The sequence below is a fragment of the Pseudophryne corroboree genome, chromosome 1, assembly GCF_028390025.1.
Source record: "Pseudophryne corroboree isolate aPseCor3 chromosome 1, aPseCor3.hap2, whole genome shotgun sequence".
Taxonomy (NCBI): Eukaryota; Metazoa; Chordata; class Amphibia; order Anura; family Myobatrachidae; genus Pseudophryne; species Pseudophryne corroboree.
This window is the reverse complement of record NC_086444.1, coordinates 371,781,737-371,801,251: the sequence shown is the minus strand read 5'-3', so window position 1 is coordinate 371,801,251 and position 19,515 is coordinate 371,781,737. Positions and strand designations below refer to the sequence as shown.

Genomic DNA, 19,515 nt, shown 5'->3' with positions numbered 1-19,515 from the left:
AATGCAATGTCAATTTCTGCCAGAAGGGTCCTGTGGACTCGGCAATGGACAGGTGATGCCGACTCCAAAAAGCACATGGAGGTTTTACCTTACAAGGGTGAGGAATTGTTTGGGGACGGTCTCTCGGACCTAGTTTCCACAGCTACGGCTGGGAAGTCAAATTTTTTGCCATATATTCCCTCACAGCCTAAGAAAGCACCGTATTACCAAATGCAGTCCTTTCGATCACAAAAAAGCAAGAAAGTCAGAGGTGCATCCTTTCTTGCCAGAGGCAGGGGTAGAGGAAAGAAGCTGCACAATACAGCTAGTTCCCAGGAACAGAAGTCCTCCCCGGCTTCCACTAAATCCACCGCATGACGCTGGGGCTCCACAGGTGGAGCCGGGAGCGGTGGTGGCGCGTCTCCGAAATTTCAGCCACCAGTGGGTTCGCTCACAGGTGGATCCCTGGGCTATACAGATTGTGTCTCAGGGATACAAGCTGGAATTCGAAGTGATGCCCCCTCACCGTTACCTCAAATCAGCCCTGCCAGCTTCCCCCATGGAAAGGGAGGTAGTGTTAGCGGCAATTCACAAGTTATATCTCCAGCAGGTGGTGGTAAAGGTTCCCCTCCTTCAACAGGGAAGGGGATACTATTCCACAATGTTTGTGGTACCGAAACCGGACGGTTCGGTCAGACCCATATTGAATTTAAAGTCCCTGAACATTTATCTGAAAAGATTCAAGTTCAAAATGGAATCGCTCAGAGCGGTCATTGCAAGGCTGGAAGAGGGGTATTTTATGGTGTCTCTGGACATCAAGGATGCTTACTTGCATGTCCCCATTTATCCACCTCATCAGGAGTACCTCAGATTTGTGGTACAGGACTGTCATTACCAATTCCAGACGTTGCCGTTTGGGCTCTCCACGGCACCGAGAATATTTACCAAGGTAATGGCGGAAATGATGGTGCTCCTTCGAAAGCAAGGAGTCACAATTATCCGATACTTGGACGATCTCCTCATAAAGGCGATGTCCAGAGAGCAGTTGCTGATCAGCGTAGCACACTCTCAGGAAGTGTTGCTACAGCACGGCTGGATTCTGAATATCCGAAAGTTGCAGCTGATTCCTACGACGCGTCTGCCCTTTCTGGGCATGATTCTGGACACAGACCAGAAAAAGGTGTTTCTCCCGGCGGAGAAGGCTCAGGAGCTCGTGACTCTAGTCAGAGACCTCTTAAAACCGAAACAGGTGTCGGTGCATCACTGCACGCGAGTCCTGGGAAAGATGGTGGCATCATACGAAGCCATTCCCTTCGGCAGGTTCCATGCGAGGATCTTTCAGTGGGATCTGTTGGACAAGTGGTCCGGATCGCATCTTCAGATACATCGGCTGATCACCCTATCCCCCAGGGCCAGTGTGTCTCTTCTGTGGTGGCTGCAGAGTGCTCACCTTCTCGAGGGCCGCAGGTTCGGCATACAGGACTGGGTCCTGGTGACCACGGATGCGAGCCTCCGAGGATGGGGGGCTGTCACTCAGGGAAGAAACTTCCAAGGGTTGTGGTCAAGTCAGGAGGCTTGTCTGCACATAAATCTCCTGGAACTAAGGGCCATATACAACGCCCTGAGTCAAGCGGAGCCTCTGCTTCGCAACCAACCGGTGCTGATTCAGTCAGGCAACATCACCGCAGTGGCTCATGTAAACCGCCAGGGCGGCACAAGAAGCAGGGTGGCGATGGCGGAAGCCAACAGGTTTCTTCGTTGGGCGGATAATCACGTGCAAGCACTGTCAGCAGTGTTCATTCCGGGAGTGGACAACTGGGAAGCAGACTTCCTCAGCAGGCACGACCTCCACCCGGGAGAGTGGGGACTTCATCAAGAAGTCTTCACGCAGATTACAAATCGATGGGAACTGCCACAGGTGGACATGATGGCATCCCGCCTCAACAAAAAGCTAAAAAGGTATTGCACCAGGTCAAGGGACCCTCAGGCGATAGCTGTGGACGCACTAGTGACACCGTGGGTGTTCCAGTCGGTCTATGTATTTCTTCCTCTCATACCCAAGGTGCTGAGAATCGTTAGAAAAAGAGGAGTGAGAACAATACTCATTGTTCCGGATTGGCCAAGAAGGATTTGGTACCGGGAACTGCAAGAAATGCTCACAGAGGACCCATGGCCTCTGCCTCTCAGACAGGACCTGTTGCAACAGGGGCCCTGTCTGTTCCAAGACTTTCCGCGGCTGCGTTTGACGGCATGGCGGTTGAACGCCGGATCCTAGCAGAAAAAGGCATTCCGGATGAAGTTATTCCTACGCTAATAAAGGCTAGGAAGGACGTGACAGCAAAACACTCACCGTATATGGCGAAAATATGTTGCTTGGTGTGAGGCCAGGAAGGCCCCTACAGAGGAATTCCAGCTAGGCCGGTTCCTGCATTTCCTACAGTCTGGAGGGACTATGGGCTTGAAGTTGGGGTCCATAAAGGTCCAGATTTCAGCCCTATCCATTTTCTTTCAAAAAGAACTGGCTTCTCTTCCTGAGGTTCAGACGTTTGTTAAGGGAGTGCTGCATATTCAGCCCCCTTTTGTGCCACCAGTGGCACCTTGGGATCTCAACGTGGTGTTGGGTTTCCTGAAATCCCACTGGTTTGAGCCACTTAAGACCGCGGAGCTAAAGTATCTCACGTGGAAGGTGGTCATGCTATTGGCCTTAGCTTCGGCTAGGCGTGTGTCAGAATTGGCGGCTTTGTCATGTAAAAGCCCCTATCTGGTTTTCCATGTGGACAGGGCAGAATTACGGACTCGTCCACAATTTCTGCCGAAGGTGGTGTCATATTTTCATTTGAACCAACCTATTGTGGTGCCTACGGCTACTCGTGACTTGGAGGATTCCAAGTTGCTTGATGTAGTCAGGGCTTTGAAGATTTATGTGGCCAGAACGGCTGGAGTCAGGAAAACTGACTCGCTGTTTATCCTGTATGCATCCAACAAGCTGGGTGCTCCTGCTTCAAAGCAAACTATTGCTCGCTGGATCTGTAACACGATTCAGCAGGCTCATTCTGCAGCGGGATTGCCGCATCCAAAATCGATAAAAGCCCATTCCACAAGGAAAGTGGGCTCTTCTTGGGCGGCTGCCCGAGGGGTCTCTGCATTACAGCTTTGCCGAGCAGCTACACTTGGTCGGGTTCAAACACCTTTGCAAAATTCCTTACGGAGTCCCCAACATCCACTAGGACGTTAGAGAAAATAAGATTTTACTCACCGGTAAATCTAATTCTCGTAGTCCGTAGTGGATGCTGGGCGCCCGTCCCAAGTGCGGACTTTCTGCAATACGTGTATATAGTTATTGCTTAATAAAGGGTTATGTTATGTTGGCATCCGTGGTTGATGCTTTGTTGTTGTTCATACTGTAAACTGTTAACTGGGTATGTTATCACAAGTTATACGGTGTGATTGGTGTGGCTGGTATGAGTCTTACCCTGGATTCCAAAATCCTTTCCTTGTAATGTCAGCTCTTCCAGGCACAGTTTCCTTAACTGAGGTCTGGAGGAGGGGCATAGAGGGAGGAGCCAGTGCACACCAGTAGTACTAAATCTTTCTTAGAGTGCCCAGTCTCCTGCGGAGCCCGTCTATTCCCCATGGTCCTTACGGAGTCCCCAGCATCCACTACGGACTACGAGAAATAGATTTACCGGTGAGTTAAATCTTATTTTATCCTCATCAGGCGTACCTGAGGTTCGCTGTTCAGGATTGTCACTACCAATTTCAGACGTTGCCGTTTGGTCTTTCCACGGCCCCGAGGATTTTCACCAAGGTAATGGCAGAAATGATGGTGCTCCTGCGCAAGCAACGGGTCACAATTATCCCGTACTTGGACGATCTCCTGATAAAGGCGAGTTCACAGGAGCAGTTAAGAAAAAACGCTGCGCTCTCCCTGACGGTTCTGCAGCAGCATGGCTGGCTCTTAAATTTGCCAAAGTCACAGTTGATCCGACAACACGGCTGTCGTTCTTGGGCATGATTCTGGACATGGATCTACAGAGAGTTTTTCTCCCGTTGGAAAAAGCTCTGGAAATCCAGAACATGGTCAAGGAACTTCTGATACCGGCAAGAGTGTCGATTCATCAATGCACTTGAGTGCTGGGGAAAATGGTGGTGGCCTACGAGGCCATTCCGTTTGGCAGGTTTCATGCCAGAACTTTTCAGTGGGACCTGTTGGACAAGTGGTCCGGGTCCCATCTACACATGCAACGGAGGATAAGTCTGTCCCCCCAGGGCCAGGATTTCTCTCCTGTGGTGGCTCCAAAGTTCTCACCTTCTAGAGGGTCGCAGGTTCGGGATCCAGGATTGGGTCCTGGTAACCACGGATGCGAGTCTCCGAGGTTGGGGAGCAGTCACACAGGGGGAAAATTTCCAGGGAAAATGGTCAAGCCAAGAAGCTTGTCTGCACATAAACGTTCTGGAATTAAGGGCCATTTACAACGGCCTCCTACAAGCAGAACATCTCCTTCGCGGCCTACCCGTCCTGATTCAGTCGGACAACATAACAGCGGTGGCGCACATAAACCGCCAGGGCGGAACAAGGAGCAGAGCGGCGATGGCCACAAGGATTCTTCGCTGGGCGTAAATACATGCAAGCACTCTGTCAGCGGTCTTCATTCCAGGCGTGGACAACTGGGAAGCAGACTTCCTCAGCAGGCACGATCTCCATCCAGGAGAGTGGGGTCTTCATCAAGAGGTCTTTGCAGAAGTGACAAGTCGTTGGGGACTGCCTCAAATAGACATGATGGCTTCTCGCCTCAACAAAAAGCTTCAGACATATCGTTCCAGGTCGAGGGACCCTCAAGCAATAGTAGTGGACGCACTGGTGACACCGTGGGTGTTTCAGTCGGTCTATGTGTTCCCTCCATTTCCACTCATCCCAAAGGTGTTAAGAATCATAAGAAGAACAAGGGTTCAGGCGATACTCGTTGTTCCAGATTGGCCACGGGCGGCATGGTATCCGGATCTTCAGGAATTACTCAGAGAGAGGATGTATTACTGCAAGGGCCGTGCGTGTTCCAAGACTTACCGCGGTTGCGTTTGACGGCATGGCGGTTGAACGCCAAATCCTAGCTCGAAAGGGTATTCCCGAAGAGGTCATCCCCACCGTATTTGGAGAAAATATGTGTCTTGGTGCGAATCCAAGAAGGCGCCTACGGAAGAATTTCAGCGGGGTCGTTTTCTCATTTTTTTGCAACCTCCATTTGTGCCCCCGGTGGCTCCATGGGACCTTAACGTGGTGTTACAGTTCCTGATATCACATTGGTTTGAACCTTTACAAAAGGTTGAGTTGAAATTTCTCACTTGGAAAGTGGTCATGCTATTGGCCTTGGCGTCCGCAAGGCGGGTGTCAGAGTTGGCGGCTTTGTCTCACTAAAGCCCCTACTTGGGTTTCCATGTTGATAGAGCGGAATTGAGGACTCGTCAACAATTTCTCACAAAGGTTTCTTCGTTTCACATGAACCAACCTATTGTGGTACCTGTGGCTACTGAAACCTTGGCTGATTGTAAGTCGCTCGATGTGGTCAGAGCTTTGAAAATTTATGTAGCCAGAACAGCTCGTATTAGGAAAACAGAGGCGCTGTTTGTCCTGTATGCTTCCAACAAGGTTGGGGTTCCTGCTTCTAAGCAGACTATTGCACGCTGGATCTGTAATACGATTCAGCATGCCCATTCTACGGCTGGGTTGCCGTTACCGAATTCGGTGAAGGCCCATTCCACTAGGAAGGTGGGCTCATCTTGGGCGGCTACCCGGGGTGTCTCGGCATTACAACTTTGCCGAGCAGCTACTTGGTCGGGTTCAAACACTTTTGCAAAATTCTACAAGTTTGATACCCTGGCTGCTGAGGACCTCATGTTTGCTCAATTGGTGCTGCAGAGTCGTCCGCACTCTCCCGCCCGGTCTGGAGCTTTGGTATAAACCCCATGGTCCTTTTGGAGTCCCCAGCATCCTCTAGGACGAAGGAGAAAATAGGATTTTAATACCTACCGGTAAATCCTTTTCTCTTAGTCCGTAGAGAATGCTGGCCGCCCGTACCAGTGCGGACTCTATCTGCAGTACTTGTTAACTGTTATTGCTTATGTTACACAATGGTTGTGTTTTGGTTAAGGTCAGCCTGTTGCTGATCGCTTTGGTTCACGCTGTTAACTGGTTTTAGTTAAATGCCATGTTGTACGGTGTGTTGTGGTGTGAGCTGGTATGTATCTCACCGTTAGTTTAACAAAATCCTTTTCCTCGAAATGTCCGTCTCCTCTGGGCACAGTTCCTATAACTGAGGTCTGGAGGAGGGGCATAGAGGGAGGAGCCAGTTCACGCCCATTAAAGTCTTAAAGTGCCCATGTCTCCTGTGGATCCCGTCTATAACCCATGGTCCTTTTGGAGTCCCCAGCATCTTCTACGGACTAAGAGAAAAGGATTTACCGGTAGGTATTAAAATCCTATTTTCCTGTCCCTGGTGCAGCTTCCCTAAAAGATACAGCTGATCGTAAAATTGAGACTACACTCAAATTATTGTACACAGCTGCTGGGGTGGCCTAAAGACCCACTATTGCATGTGCGTGGATCACAAAAGCCATTGCTAAATGGTCAGGTATCCTAATTGAGGGGTTCGATTCCTTGTCTAAGGGGGATGTTGTTTTACTCCTGCAGCATATACAGTACTCTGCAAACTTTATGGTGAAGCCATAAAAGAGATTGGTTTGCTTAATGCTTGCACCACCGCTGTGGCAGGGGCTTGTGGCTACGCCAGTGGTCTGCTGATGCGGACTCCAGGAAAGGCGTGGAAGGCCTGCCATTCACAGGAGAGGCCTTGTTTGGAGACGAACTAGACAAATGGATCTCCATAGCTACTGCTGGTAAGTCTACGTATCTAAGTTCTGCAGCTCCCCCAGCCAGAAAAGCTTATTCGGCTTCAAATTTACAGTCCTTTCGGACGGCAAAGTTTAAGGGAAAATCCAGAGGTGCAAGAGGTAAACCACGCAAACCAGCAACAGCAGGTGCTCAGGAACAGACCTCAGGCTCTGCTTCCTCAAAGCCTTCAGCATGACGGTGGACCGCGAGGCCTGGAGGGCTATCAGGTAGGAGCCTGACTAAAATTCTTCAGTCACATCTGGTCAACTTCGTGCCGGGATCCCTGGGTCATAGATTTTATTTCCCAGGGCTACAGACTGGAGTTCCAAGACCTCCCACCTCACAGATTCTTCAAATCAGGCTTACCAGCTTCACAAGAGGCAAGTATAACTTTACAGCAGGCCATCCAGAAACTGGTACAGACTCAAGTCATTGTTCCAGTTCCACCTCATCTGCACAATAAGGGGTACTATTCCAACTTGTTTGTAGTACCGAAACCGGACGGTTCGGTACGACCAATTCTGAACCTCAAATCCTTGAATCCGTTCTTTAGAGTGTTCAAGTTCAAGATGGAGTCTCTGAGCCGCAGGGAGACGGGGGGACAGCGGGCGGGCATACAGGAGATCAGCGCTACGATCAGCGCTGCAGCTGGATGTCACGCACCCGCCCGACCTCACGGCAGCTTCCACCCGGCTCCAGCACGCTGAGGTCGGGCGGGTGAGTGACATCCTGCTGCAGCGCTACTCCATAGCGCTGATCTTCTTTGGCTGCCGCCGGCTGTCCCCCCGTGGCTCGCCCCCACTCGCCTCTTCCGGGTCCCATCTAAATTTTAGATGGGGATTGATTAGGGGTTGTCGGATCCATTCCGACAAATACATGTCGGAATGGAATCGACTTTAATTGAGTATACCCGTAAGAGTGGAATTTGGATGTTTCCTGTATAAAGACACACAAGGAGAGCTTTTCTTAGCATATGGACATTAGGGATTGACTCCCCACCTCAAATTTGTTTGCATGCACACCTTGGTGGTGTGATTCTAAGGAAAGAGAAGAAAACTCTATGAAATTAAAAATGTGGTATGAAAGAATTTATGTAATGGTATAACACTATTATGAGTTCCCCATTTCCACTTCGTTTATCAGGAAACATTCAGTGGATCAACACAAGAAACATCTTAAAAGTAAAGTGTTATTCAGTGTGCATGACTAGAGTCTTGTGGTATTCATTCTAGCAGTGTGCCCCTGTCACAATCCGTACAGTTTCTCTTTCCTGCCTGGGGTGTCGTGATCTGCTCTGGTGCTTTTAACATGCTCTTTTCTGTATCAACTCTGAGATACAGACCAGAGTGTGCTAGAAGCACCAGACCAGGAAAGAGGAACACCTCAGACAGGAAAGAGGAACTGCACGGGTTGTGACAGGCACAGGGTGCTAGAATGAACACTAGCTTGGAGGCTCCTGGCAAACTGTCCAGGTTGGCCTTCAGTTTGATTTCTATTAACCCTTCGGTGCACATGATTTATCATATCTGAATAATGTCTGTATCATGCATATTAGAAATACGTGAGGCAGCGCAGCAAGGTAGTGTCAAAGCTTTGTAAGTGTATCGGCTCCGCTTACCCAGCTGCTAGTCATTATCAGTGGTGGCTGCTGCGCCCGGGCTGCAGCGCAGACCACACATAGCATTGGGGGACCATTTAAAACTTAAACAAGCCTTTAATATTACATGTCATTTGTGTGACAGCTGCTTGACCTCTGGGATCGGCAGAGCTGTGTTTCACAGCCACGACTGCACTCGGGACGCAGCACTCAGCTACTGTTCTTCTTCCTGTATAAGCCTGTCTCCAGACTCTCATTGGCTAGTTACACTGGAGTCTGGGGATGGGCTTATACAGCAAGGAGAAGGTGAGTGCTGCTGCATCCCGTGTGCATCGGCGTCTGGGAAACACAGCGCTGCCGGTCCTTGGGACAATTGTATTCTTTTACTTAGAGGTTACAACTGTAATTGTACTGAATAGTTACTTAATAGTACTGTGTAGAATTTCCAAATCACATAGTCTACAGTATTTAGTGACTGATTTTGGGCTAGGCCCCCTTCATCTTGTGGGCACCTGGACATGTGCCAGTCTAGCTACCCTCTATTACGCCACTTGTTGTTATTATTTTTTTTATCTTTTATTGTATTGTATGTAAGCTTGTATGTATATTTATCAAATCAAACTGTTACTTCTTTGATTTAGCGCTAAGTGGAGCTTTGAAAATGTTCTTTCTAGTATAGTATATGGCTATGTTTACATTCATATGAGCATTTAATAAACTCTTAGCAGCTCTGTTTTCACTAGTGTGGTTGCCTTTTTTTCTAGTAGTTGTGGATTTGTAAATTAGCACTGTTTTTTTTCCCCTCTCTAACGTCCTAGTGGATGCTGGTGACTCCGTAAGGACCATGGGGATAGACGGGCTCCGCAGGAGACATGGGCACTTTAAGAAAGAATTTAGGTTCTGGTGTGCTCTGGCTCCTCCCTCTATGCCCCTCCTCCAGACCTCAGTTTGATACTGTGCCCAGACGAGCTGGGTGCTTTTCAGTGAGCTCTCCTGAGTTTGCTGAGAGAAAGTATTTTGTTAGGTTTTTTTATTTTCAGGGAGCTCTGCTGGCAACAGACTCCCTGCATCGTGGGACAGAGGGGAGAGAAGCAGCCCTACTCTTTGAAGCTAGGTCCTGCTTCTTAGGCTACTGGACACCATTAGCTCCAGAGGGATCGTACGCAGGATATCACCCTCGCCGTCCGATCCCAGAGCCGCGCCGCCGTCCCCCTCGCAGAGCCGGAAGACAGAAGCCGGGTGAGTATGAGAAGCAAGAAGACTTCAAATCGGCGGCAGAAGACTCCGTTCTTCACTGAGGTAACGCACAGCACTGCAGCTGTGCGCCATTGCTCCCACACACCTCACATACCCCGGTCACTGTAAGGGCGCAGGGGGGGGGCGCCCTGGGTAGCAATTGGGACCTCTTTGGCAAAAGTTTAGCATATATACAGTTGGGCACTGTATATATGTATGAGCCCCCGCTAAAAATTGTACATTTAAGCGGGACAGAAGCCCGCCGCTGAGGGGGCGGGGCTACTTCCTCAGCACTCACCAGCGCCATTTTTTCTCCACAGCTCCGCTGAGAGGAAGCTCCCCAGGCTCTCCCCTGCAGATACACGGTAGAAGAGGGTAAAAAGAGAGGGAGGGGCAGATAATTAGGCGCAAAAATCAATATAAACAGCAGCTACTGGGTTAACATTAAGTTACTGTGTTATTCCTGGGTTTATAGCGCTGGGGTGTGTGCTGGCATACTTTCTCTCTGTCTCTCCAAAGGGCCTTGTGGGGGAACTGTCTTCAAAAAGGGCATTCCCTGTGTGTGTGGTGTGTCGGTACGCTTGTGTCGACATGTTTGACGAGGAAGGCTATGTGGAAGCAGAGCGGGAGCAAATGAATGACGTGTCTCCGCCGACGGCGCCGACACCTGATTGGATGGATATGTGGAAGGTTTTAAATGATAATGTTAATTCCTTGCATAAAAGGTTAGAAAAAGCTGAAGCCTCAGGACAGTCAGGGTCTCAACCCGTGCCTGATCCTATGTCGCAGAGGCCGTCAGGGTCTCAGAAGCACCCACTATCCAAAATTGTTGACACAGATACCGACATGGATTCTGACTCCAGTGTCGATTACGATGATGCAAAGTTACAGCCTAAATTGGCTAAATCCATCCGTTATATGATTATAGCAATTAAGGATGTGTTGCACATCACAGAGGAAACCCCAGTCCCTGACAAGAGGGTACATATGTATGGGGAAAAGAAACCGGAGGTAACCTTTCCCCCCTCACACGAGCTAAATGAGTTATGTGAAAAGGCTTGGGAATCTCCAGATAAAAAACTGCAGATTTCCAAACGGATTCTTATGGCGTATCCTTTCCCGCCAACGGACAGGTTACGCTGGGAATCCTCCCCTACGGTGGACAAAGCTTTAACACGCTTATCCAAGAAGGTAGCCCTGCCGTCACAGGATACGGCTACCCTCAAAGATGCTGCGGATCGCAAACAGGAGGTTACCCTGAAGTCCATTTATACACATTCGGGTACCTTGCTGAGGCCGGCGATCGCGTCGGCCTGGGTGTGTAGTGCTGTAGCAGCATGGACGGATACCTTATCTGAGGAAATTGAGACCTTAGACAAGGATACTATATTGTTGACCTTGGGGCATATTAAAGACGCTGTCCTATATATGAGAGATGCTCAAAGAGAGATTAGTCTACTGGGTTCTAGAATAAATGCTATGTCAATTTCTGCCAGAAGGGTCCTGTGGACTCGGCAGTGGACAGGTGATGCCGACTCAAAAAGGCATATGAAGGTTTTACCTTACAAGGGTGAGGAATTGTTTGGGGAGGGTCTCTCGGACCTGGTCTCCACAGCTACTGCTGGAAAGTCAAATTTTTTGCCGTATGTTTCCTCACAGCCTAAGAGAGCACCGTATTATCAAATGCAGTCCTTTCGATCACAGAAAAACAAGAAAGTCAGAGGTGCGTCCTTTCTTGCCAGAGGCAGGGGCAGAGGAAAGAAGCTGCACAACACAGCTAGTTCCCAGGAACAGAAGTCCTCCCCGGCTTCCACAAATCCACCGCATGACGCTGGGGCTCCACAGGCGGAGCTAGGCCCGGTGGGGGCACGTCTTCGGAATTTCAGCCACAGGTGGGTTCACTCCCAGTTGGATCCCTGGGCAATAGATATTGTGTCTCAGGGATACAAGCTGGAATTCGAAGATGCCCCCTCACCGATACCTCAAATCGGCCCTGCCAGCTTCCCCCCACGAGAGGGAAATAGTGTTAACTGCAATTCACAAATTGTATCTTCAACAGGTGGTGGTCAAGTTTCCCCTCCTTCAACAAGGAAGGGGTTATTATTCGACCATGTTTGTAGTCCCGAAACCGGACGGTTCGGTCAGACCCATATTGAATTTAAAATCCCTGAACATGTACCTGAAAAGGTTCAAGTTCAAGATGGAATCGCTGAGAGCGGTCATCGCAAGCCTGGAAGGGGGGGATTTTTTGGTGTCTCTGGACATAAAGGATGCATACCTTCATGTCCCCATTTATCCACCTCATCAGGCGTACCTCAGATTTGTGGTACAGGATTGTCATTACCAATTTCAGACGTTGCCGTTTGGTCTCTCCACGGCTCCGAGAATATTTACCAAGGTAATGGCGGAAATGATGGTGCTCCTGCGGAAGCAAGGGGTCACAATTATCCCATACTTGGACGATCTCCTCATAAAAGCGAGATCAAGAGAGCAGTTGCTGATCAGCGTAGCACTTTCTCTGGAAGTATTACGGCAACACGGCTGGATTCTAAATATTACAAAGTCGCAGTTGGTTCCTACGACTCGTCTGCCTTTCCTAGGCATGATTCTAGACTCAGAGCAGAAAAGGGTTTATCTCCCGATAGAGAAAGCTCAGGAACTCATGACACTGGTCAGGAACCTATTAAAACCAAAACAGGTGTCAGTGCATCACTGCACTCGAGTCTGGGAAAGATGGTGGCATCATACGAGGCCATTCCCTTCGGCAGGTTCCATGCGAGGACTTTCAATGGGACTTACTGGACAAGTGGTCCGGATCACATCTTCAGATGCATCGGTTAATCACCCTATCCCCCAGGGCCAGGGTGTCTCTCCTGTGGTGGCTGCAGAGTGCTCACCTTCTCGAGGGCCGCAGATTCGGCATTCAGGACTGGGTCCTGGTGACCACGGATGCAAGCCTCCGAGGGTGGGGAGCAGTCACACAGGGAAGATATTTCCAAGGTCTGTGGTCAAGTCAGGAGACTTGCCTTCACATCAACATCCTGGAACTAAGGGCCATATACAACGCCCTACGTCAAGCGGAGACCCTGCTTCGTGACCAACCGGTTCTGATTCAGTCAGACAACATCACCGCAGTGGCTCATGTAAACCGACAAGGCGGCACAAGGAGCAGGGTGGCGATGGCGGATGCCGCCAGAATTCTTCGCTGGGCGGAAAATCACGTAAGCGCACTGTCAGCAGTGCGCTTACTGGGAAGCAGACTTCCTCAGCAGGCACGACCTCCACCCGGGAGAGTGGGGACTTCATCAGGAAGTCTTCGCACAGATTGCAAGTCGGTGGGAACTGCCACAGGTGGACATGATGGCATCCCGCCTCAACAAAAAACTACAGAGGTATTGCGCCAGGTCAAGAGACCCTCAGGCGATAGCTGTAGACGCCCTGGTGACACCGTGGGTGTTCCAGTCGGTCTATGTATTTCCTCCTCTTCCTCTCATACCCAAGGTGCTGAGAATAATAAGAAAAAGAGGAGTGAGAACAATACTCATTGTTCCAGATTGGCCACGAAGGACTTGGTATCCAGATCTGCAAGAAATGCTCACAGAGGACCCGTGGCCTCTTCCTCTAAGACAGGACTTGTTGCAGCAGGGGCCCTGTCTGTTCCAAGACTTTCCGCGGCTGCGTTTGACGGCATGGCGGTTGAACGCCGGATCCTAGCAGAGAAAGGCATTCCGGATGAGGTCATTCCTACGCTGATAAAGGCTAGGAAGTACGTGACAGCTCAACATTCTCACCGTATATGGCGAAAATATGTTGCTTGGTGTGAGGCCAGGAATGCCCCTACGGAGGAATTCCAGCTGGGTCGTCGGTTCCTTCACTTCCTACAGTCAGGAGTGAATTTGGGCCTAAAATTGGGTTCCATTAAGGTCCAGATTTCGGCCCTATCCATTTTCTTTCAAAAGGAGTTGACTTCTCTACCTGAAGTTCAGATGTTTGTGAAGGGACTGCGGCATATTAGCCCCCTTTTGTGCCTCCAGCGGCACCTTGGGATCTTAACGTGGTGTTGAGTTTCCTGAAATCCCACTGGTTTGTACCACTCAAAACGGTGGAGTTGAAATATCTCACGTGGAAGGTGGTCATGCTATTAGCCTTGGCTTCGGCTAGGCGTGTGTCAGAGTTGGCGGCTTTGTCACATAAAAGCCCCTATCTGGTTTTCCATGCGGATAGAGCAGAGTTGCGGACCCGTCCACAATTTCTGCCGAAAGTGGTTTCATCCTTTCATATAAACCAACCTATTGTGGTGCCTGTGGCTACTACTGACTTGGAGGATTCCGAGTTGCTTGAAGTGGTCAGGGCTTTGAAGGTTTATGTAGCCAGAACGGCTAGGGTCAGGAAAACAGAGTCTTTGTTTATCCTGTATGCTTCCAACAAGCTTGGTGCTCCTGCTTCAAAGCAAACTATTGCTCGCTGGATCTGTAACACGATTCAGCAGGCTCATTCTGCGGCTGGATTGCCGCTGCCAAAATCAGTTAAGGCCCATTCCACTAGTAAGGTGGGCTCTTCTTGGGCGGCTGCCCGAGGGGTCTCGGCATTACAGCTTTGCCGAGCGGCTACTTGGTCAGGTTCAAACACTTTTGCAAAGTTCTACAAGTTTGATACCCTGGCTGAGGAGGACCTTGTGTTTGCTCATTCGGTGCTGCAGAGTCATCCGCACTCTCCCGCCCGTTTGGGAGCTTTGGTATAATCCCCATGGTCCTTACGGAGTCCCCAGCATCCACTAGGACGTTAGAGAAAATAAGATTTTACTTACCGGTAAATCTATTTCTCGTAGTCCGTAGTGGATGCTGGGCGCCCGTCCCAAGTGCGGAATTCTTCTGCAATACTTGTATATAGTTATTGCTTCAATAAGGGTTATGTTATGGTTGTATCAGGGTTGACCTGATGCTCTGTTGTTGTTCATACTGTTAACTGGGTAAGTTTATCACAAGTTATACGGTGTGATTGGTGTGGCTGGTATGAATCTTGCCCTGGATTACCAAAATCCTTTCCTTGTACTGTCAGCTCTTCCGGGCACAGTTTCTCTAACTGAGGTCTGGAGGAGGGACATAGAGGGAGGAGCCAGAGCACACCAGAATCTAAATTCTTTCTTAAAGTGCTCATGTCTCCTGCGGAGCCCGTCTATCCCCATGGTCCTTTTGGAGTCCCCAGCATCCAGTACGGACTACGAGAAATAGATTTACCGGTAAGTAAAATCTTATTTTTTTTGTATTTCCGTATCTTAATAACTGAAACATTAAAGTGTAAAAGGAAATGAAAAATGTTATATAAATAAATATTGTATGAAAAAAAGAGAATTTGTAAGAAAAATCCACTTGCATTTTATTGGCGTTTCATATGTAGTATATTGCTAGGTTGGTTACATTACCCAGAGTGTTCTTACTGCAAATATTTGAACGGATCTTTGTGACAAATGTCTTTTACTTCTAAAGATACACTTTATTGTATTTCTTGAGAATGATGATTGGGCAAGGATTCCAGAACTTCCCACGGCAATTCACTTAGCACAGTTTAATATGAATGTAGTCTTCCATAAATGAATTATTCCTGTCCTAACATCTGTTTAAGTCCAGTGAGCAGCTACATTTTCCTTTCAGATGATGAGCTGGTGATAAATCCTAAGGTTTTCCCATATATCAAGCTGGGAGATATTGTGGAGATTGCTCATCCCAATGATGAGTACAGGTGAGAAAATACATGTGACTATGGCCCTCATTCCGAGTTGTTCGCTCGGTATTTTTCATCGCATCGCAGTGAAAATCCGCTTAGTACGCATGCGCAATGTTCGCACTGCGACTGCGCCAAGTAACTTTACTATGAAGAAAGTATTTTTACTCACGGCTTTTTCTTCGCTCCGGCGATCGTAATGTGATTGACAGGAAATGGGTGTTACTGGGCGGAAACACGGCGTTTCAGGGGCGTGTGGCTGAAAACGCTACCGTTTCCGGAAAAAACGCAGGAGTGGCCGGGGAAACGGTGGGAGTGCCTGGGCGAACGCTGGGTGTGTTTGTGACGTCAACCAGGAACGACAAGCACTGAAATGATCGCACAGGCAGAGTAAGTCTGGAGCTACTCTGAAACTGCTAAGTAGTTAGGAATCGCAATATTGCGAATACATCGGTCGCAATTTTAAGAAGCTAAGATTCACTCCCAGTAGGCGGCGGCTTAGCGTGTGTAACTCTGCTAAATTCGCCTTGCGACCGATCAACTCGGAATGAGGGCCTATATACAGTAGTATACAATTGTTCACAATACTGGCAGCCTAGCCTCCATGGTATGCGGTCTATAGATCTACATTGTCTAGATAGACAGTCAATAGCTTGACACCAAATGGTAGACATGCATTAGATCGACATGTAATTAGTCGACAGTGCTTATGGTTGACAGGCACACAAGGTCAACAGGTTCATATTGTCATCATGCCAGTGGTTGACACATATGGTCAACACAACTTTTTACGTTTTTTTTCTCCGTATTTCCCATCTTTTTCATACTTTACTATCCATATGGACTACGATTGGGAATAGTAACCTGTGCCAAGCGCAGCGAGGCATCGTGCCCGCAGCATGCAAAGGTGCCCAGTACACTAATTGGGGTTCCCTGTGCTCTGACAGTGAAACCAACACCAAAAAAAATAAATATTGTGTTAACCATTTTCCATGTCGACCTTTTCATGTGTTGACCTTTTGTACCTGTCAACATTTTTATATGTCGACCTTTTATATGTCGACCTAATGACCGTATTAACCTTTTGGCCCTGTTGAACTTATCACTGTCGACCTATTGATTGTAGACCAAAATTGAACCAAAACCGCCTCTACAGTGACTGTGTTGCATTGGACTCTGTTGTTTTAATAAGTGGATGTCGTAGTATATAATGGAGAGGGCATCCGGTCAATAGATCTACACTAAAAAGGTCTTCAGTCAATAGGTCGTCCACTTATGGTCGACAGTCAAAAGGTCAACAGGGTCAAAAGGTCGACACTTTTTATGGGTTTTTTTGGTTTGTTTTTTTACAACTTTTGCTGCATTTACTATCCATGTCACAAACTATCACCGTTAGTAACCTTGTGGCGAGTGTAGCGAGCCACCGCACCCGAAGCATGGCGAGCGGATGTATTCCAAAAAATTGTGGTAAAAAGTTTATAAACACAAAACAACACCCGCTTTTCTCTGACGTCCTAGTGGATGCTGGGGACTCCGAAAGGACCATGGGGAATAGCGGCTCCGCAGGAGACTGGGCACAAAAGTAAAAGCTTTAGGACTACCTGGTGTGCACTGGCTCCTCCCCCTATGACCCTCCTCCAAGCCTCAGTTAGATTTTTGTGCCCGAACGAGAAGGGTGCTCACTAGGTGGCTCTCCTGAGCTGCTTAGTAAAAGTTTAAGTATAGGTTTTTTATTTTCAGTGAATCCTGCTGGCAACAGGTTCACTGCATCGAGGGACTAAGGGGAGAAGAAGCGAACTCACCTGCGTGCAGAGTGGATTGGGCTTCTTAGGCTACTGGACATTAGCTCCAGAGGGACGATCACAGGCCCAGCCATGGATGGGTCCCAGAGCCGCGCCGCCGGCCCCCTTACAGAGCCAGAAGACTGAAGAGGTCCGGAAAATCGGCGGCAGAAGACGTCCTGTCTTCAATAAGGTAGCGCACAGCACCGCAGCTGTGCGCCATTGCTCTCAGCACACTTCACACTCCGGTCACTGAGGGTGCAGGGCGCTGGGGGGGAGCGCCCTGAGACGCAATAAAAACACCTTATATGGCAAAAAATACATCACATATAGCTCCTGGGCTATATGGATGCATTTAACCCCTGCCAATTTTTCCTTAAAAAAGCGGGAGAAAGGCCGCCGAGAAGGGGGCGGAGCCTATCTCCTCAGCACACTGGCACCATTTTTCCTCACAGCTCCGTTGGAGGGAAGCTCCCTGACTCTCCCCTGCAGTCCTGCACTACAGAAACAGGGTAAAACAAGAGAGGGGGGGCACTAATTTGGCAGATAAATCTATACAGCAGCTATATAAGGGAAAAACACTTATATAAGGTTATCCCTGTATATATATAGCGCTCTGGTGTGTGCTGGCAAACTCTCCCTCTGTCTCCCCAAAGGGCTAGTGGGGTCCTGTCCTCTATCAGAGCATTCCCTGTGTGTGTGCTGTGTGTCGGTACGTTGTGTCGACATGTATGAGGAGGAAAATGGTATGGAGGCGGAGCAATTGCCTGTATTAGTGATGTCACCCCCTAGGGAGTCGACACCTGACTGGATGGTCTTATGGAAGGAATTACGTGATAGTGTCAGCACTTTACAAAAGACTGTTGACGACATGAGACAGCCGGCAAATCAGTTATTACCTGTACAGGCGTCTCAAACACCGTCAGGGGCTCTAAAGCGCCCGTTACCTCAGATGGTCGACACTGACTCCAGTGTCGACGGTGAGGAAACAAACGTATTTTCCAGTAGGGCCACACGTTACATGATCACGGCAATGAAGGAGGTTTTGAACATTTCTGATACTACAAGTACCACAAAAAAGGGTATTATGTGGGGTGTGAAAAAACTACCCGTAGTTTTTCCTGAATCAGATGAATTAAATGAGGTGTGTGATGAAGCGTGGGTTTCCCCCGATAAAAAACTGCTAATTTCTAAAAAATTATTGGCATTATACCCTTTCCTGCCAGAGGTTAGGGCGCGTTGGGAAACACCCCCTAGGGTAGATAAGGCGCTCACACGCTTATCAAAACAAGTGGCGTTACCGTCTCCTGATACGGCCGCCCTCAAGGAACCAGCTGATAGGAAGCTGGAAAATATCCTAAAAAGTATATACACACATACTGGTATTATACTGCGACCAGCAATCGCCTCAGCCTGGATGTGCAGTGCTGGGGTGGCTTGGTCGGATTCCCTGACTGAAAATATTGATACCCTGGACAGGGACAGTATATTATTGACTATAGAGCATTTAAAGGATGCATTTCTATATATGCGAGATGCACAGAGGGATATTTGCACTCTGGCATCAAGAGTAAGTGCGCTGTCCATTTCTGCCAGAAGAGGGTTATGGACGCGACAGTGGTCAGGTGATGCGGATTCCAAACGGCATATGGAAGTATTGCCGTATAAAGGGGAGGAGTTATTTGGGGTCGGTCTATCGGACCTGGTGGCCACGGCAACGGCTGGGAAATCCACCTTTTTACCCCAGGTCACCTCTCAGCAGAAAAAGACACCGTCTTTTCAGGCTCAGTACTTTCGTCCCCATAAGGGCAAGCGGGCAAAAGGCCACTCATATCTGCCCCGGAGCAGAGGAAGGGGAAAAAGACTGCAGCAGGCAGCCTCTTCCCAGGAACAGAAGCCCTCCCCCGCTTCTGCCAAGTCCTCAGCATGACGCTGGGGCCTTACAAGCGGACTCAGGCACGGTGGGGGCCCGTCTAAAGAATTTCAGCGCGCAGTGGGCTCACTCGCAAGTGGACCCCTGGATCCTGCAGGTAGTATCTCAGGGGTACAAATTGGAATTCGAGACGTCTCCCCCTCGCCGGTTCCTGAAGTCTGCTTTACCAACGTCTCCCTCCGACAGGGAGGCGGTATTGGAAGCCATTCACAAGCTGTATTCCCAGCAGGTGATAATCAAGGTACCCCTCCTACAACAGGGAAAGGGGTATTATTCCACGCTGTTTGTGGTACCGAAGCCGGACGGCTCGGTGAGACCTATTTTAAATCTGAAATCCTTGAACACTTACATACAAAGGTTCAAATTCAAGATGGAGTCACTC

General features: G+C 49.0%; 1 protein-coding gene across 6 annotated transcripts in view; it reads left to right on the top strand.

Annotated features, from left to right (window-relative positions):
* The window catches only part of DEPDC5 (DEP domain containing 5, GATOR1 subcomplex subunit), a 358,748-nt gene that overhangs the window by 50,865 nt on the left and 288,368 nt on the right, over nt 1-19,515 (top strand). For all 6 annotated transcript variants that reach the window (XM_063913059.1, XM_063913056.1, XM_063913058.1 and 3 more), the window contains exon 3: nt 15,350-15,437. In XM_063913059.1, coding sequence (XP_063769129.1) covers nt 15,350-15,437 — 88 coding nt within the window. The remainder of the gene's footprint in view (nt 1-15,349; nt 15,438-19,515) is intronic.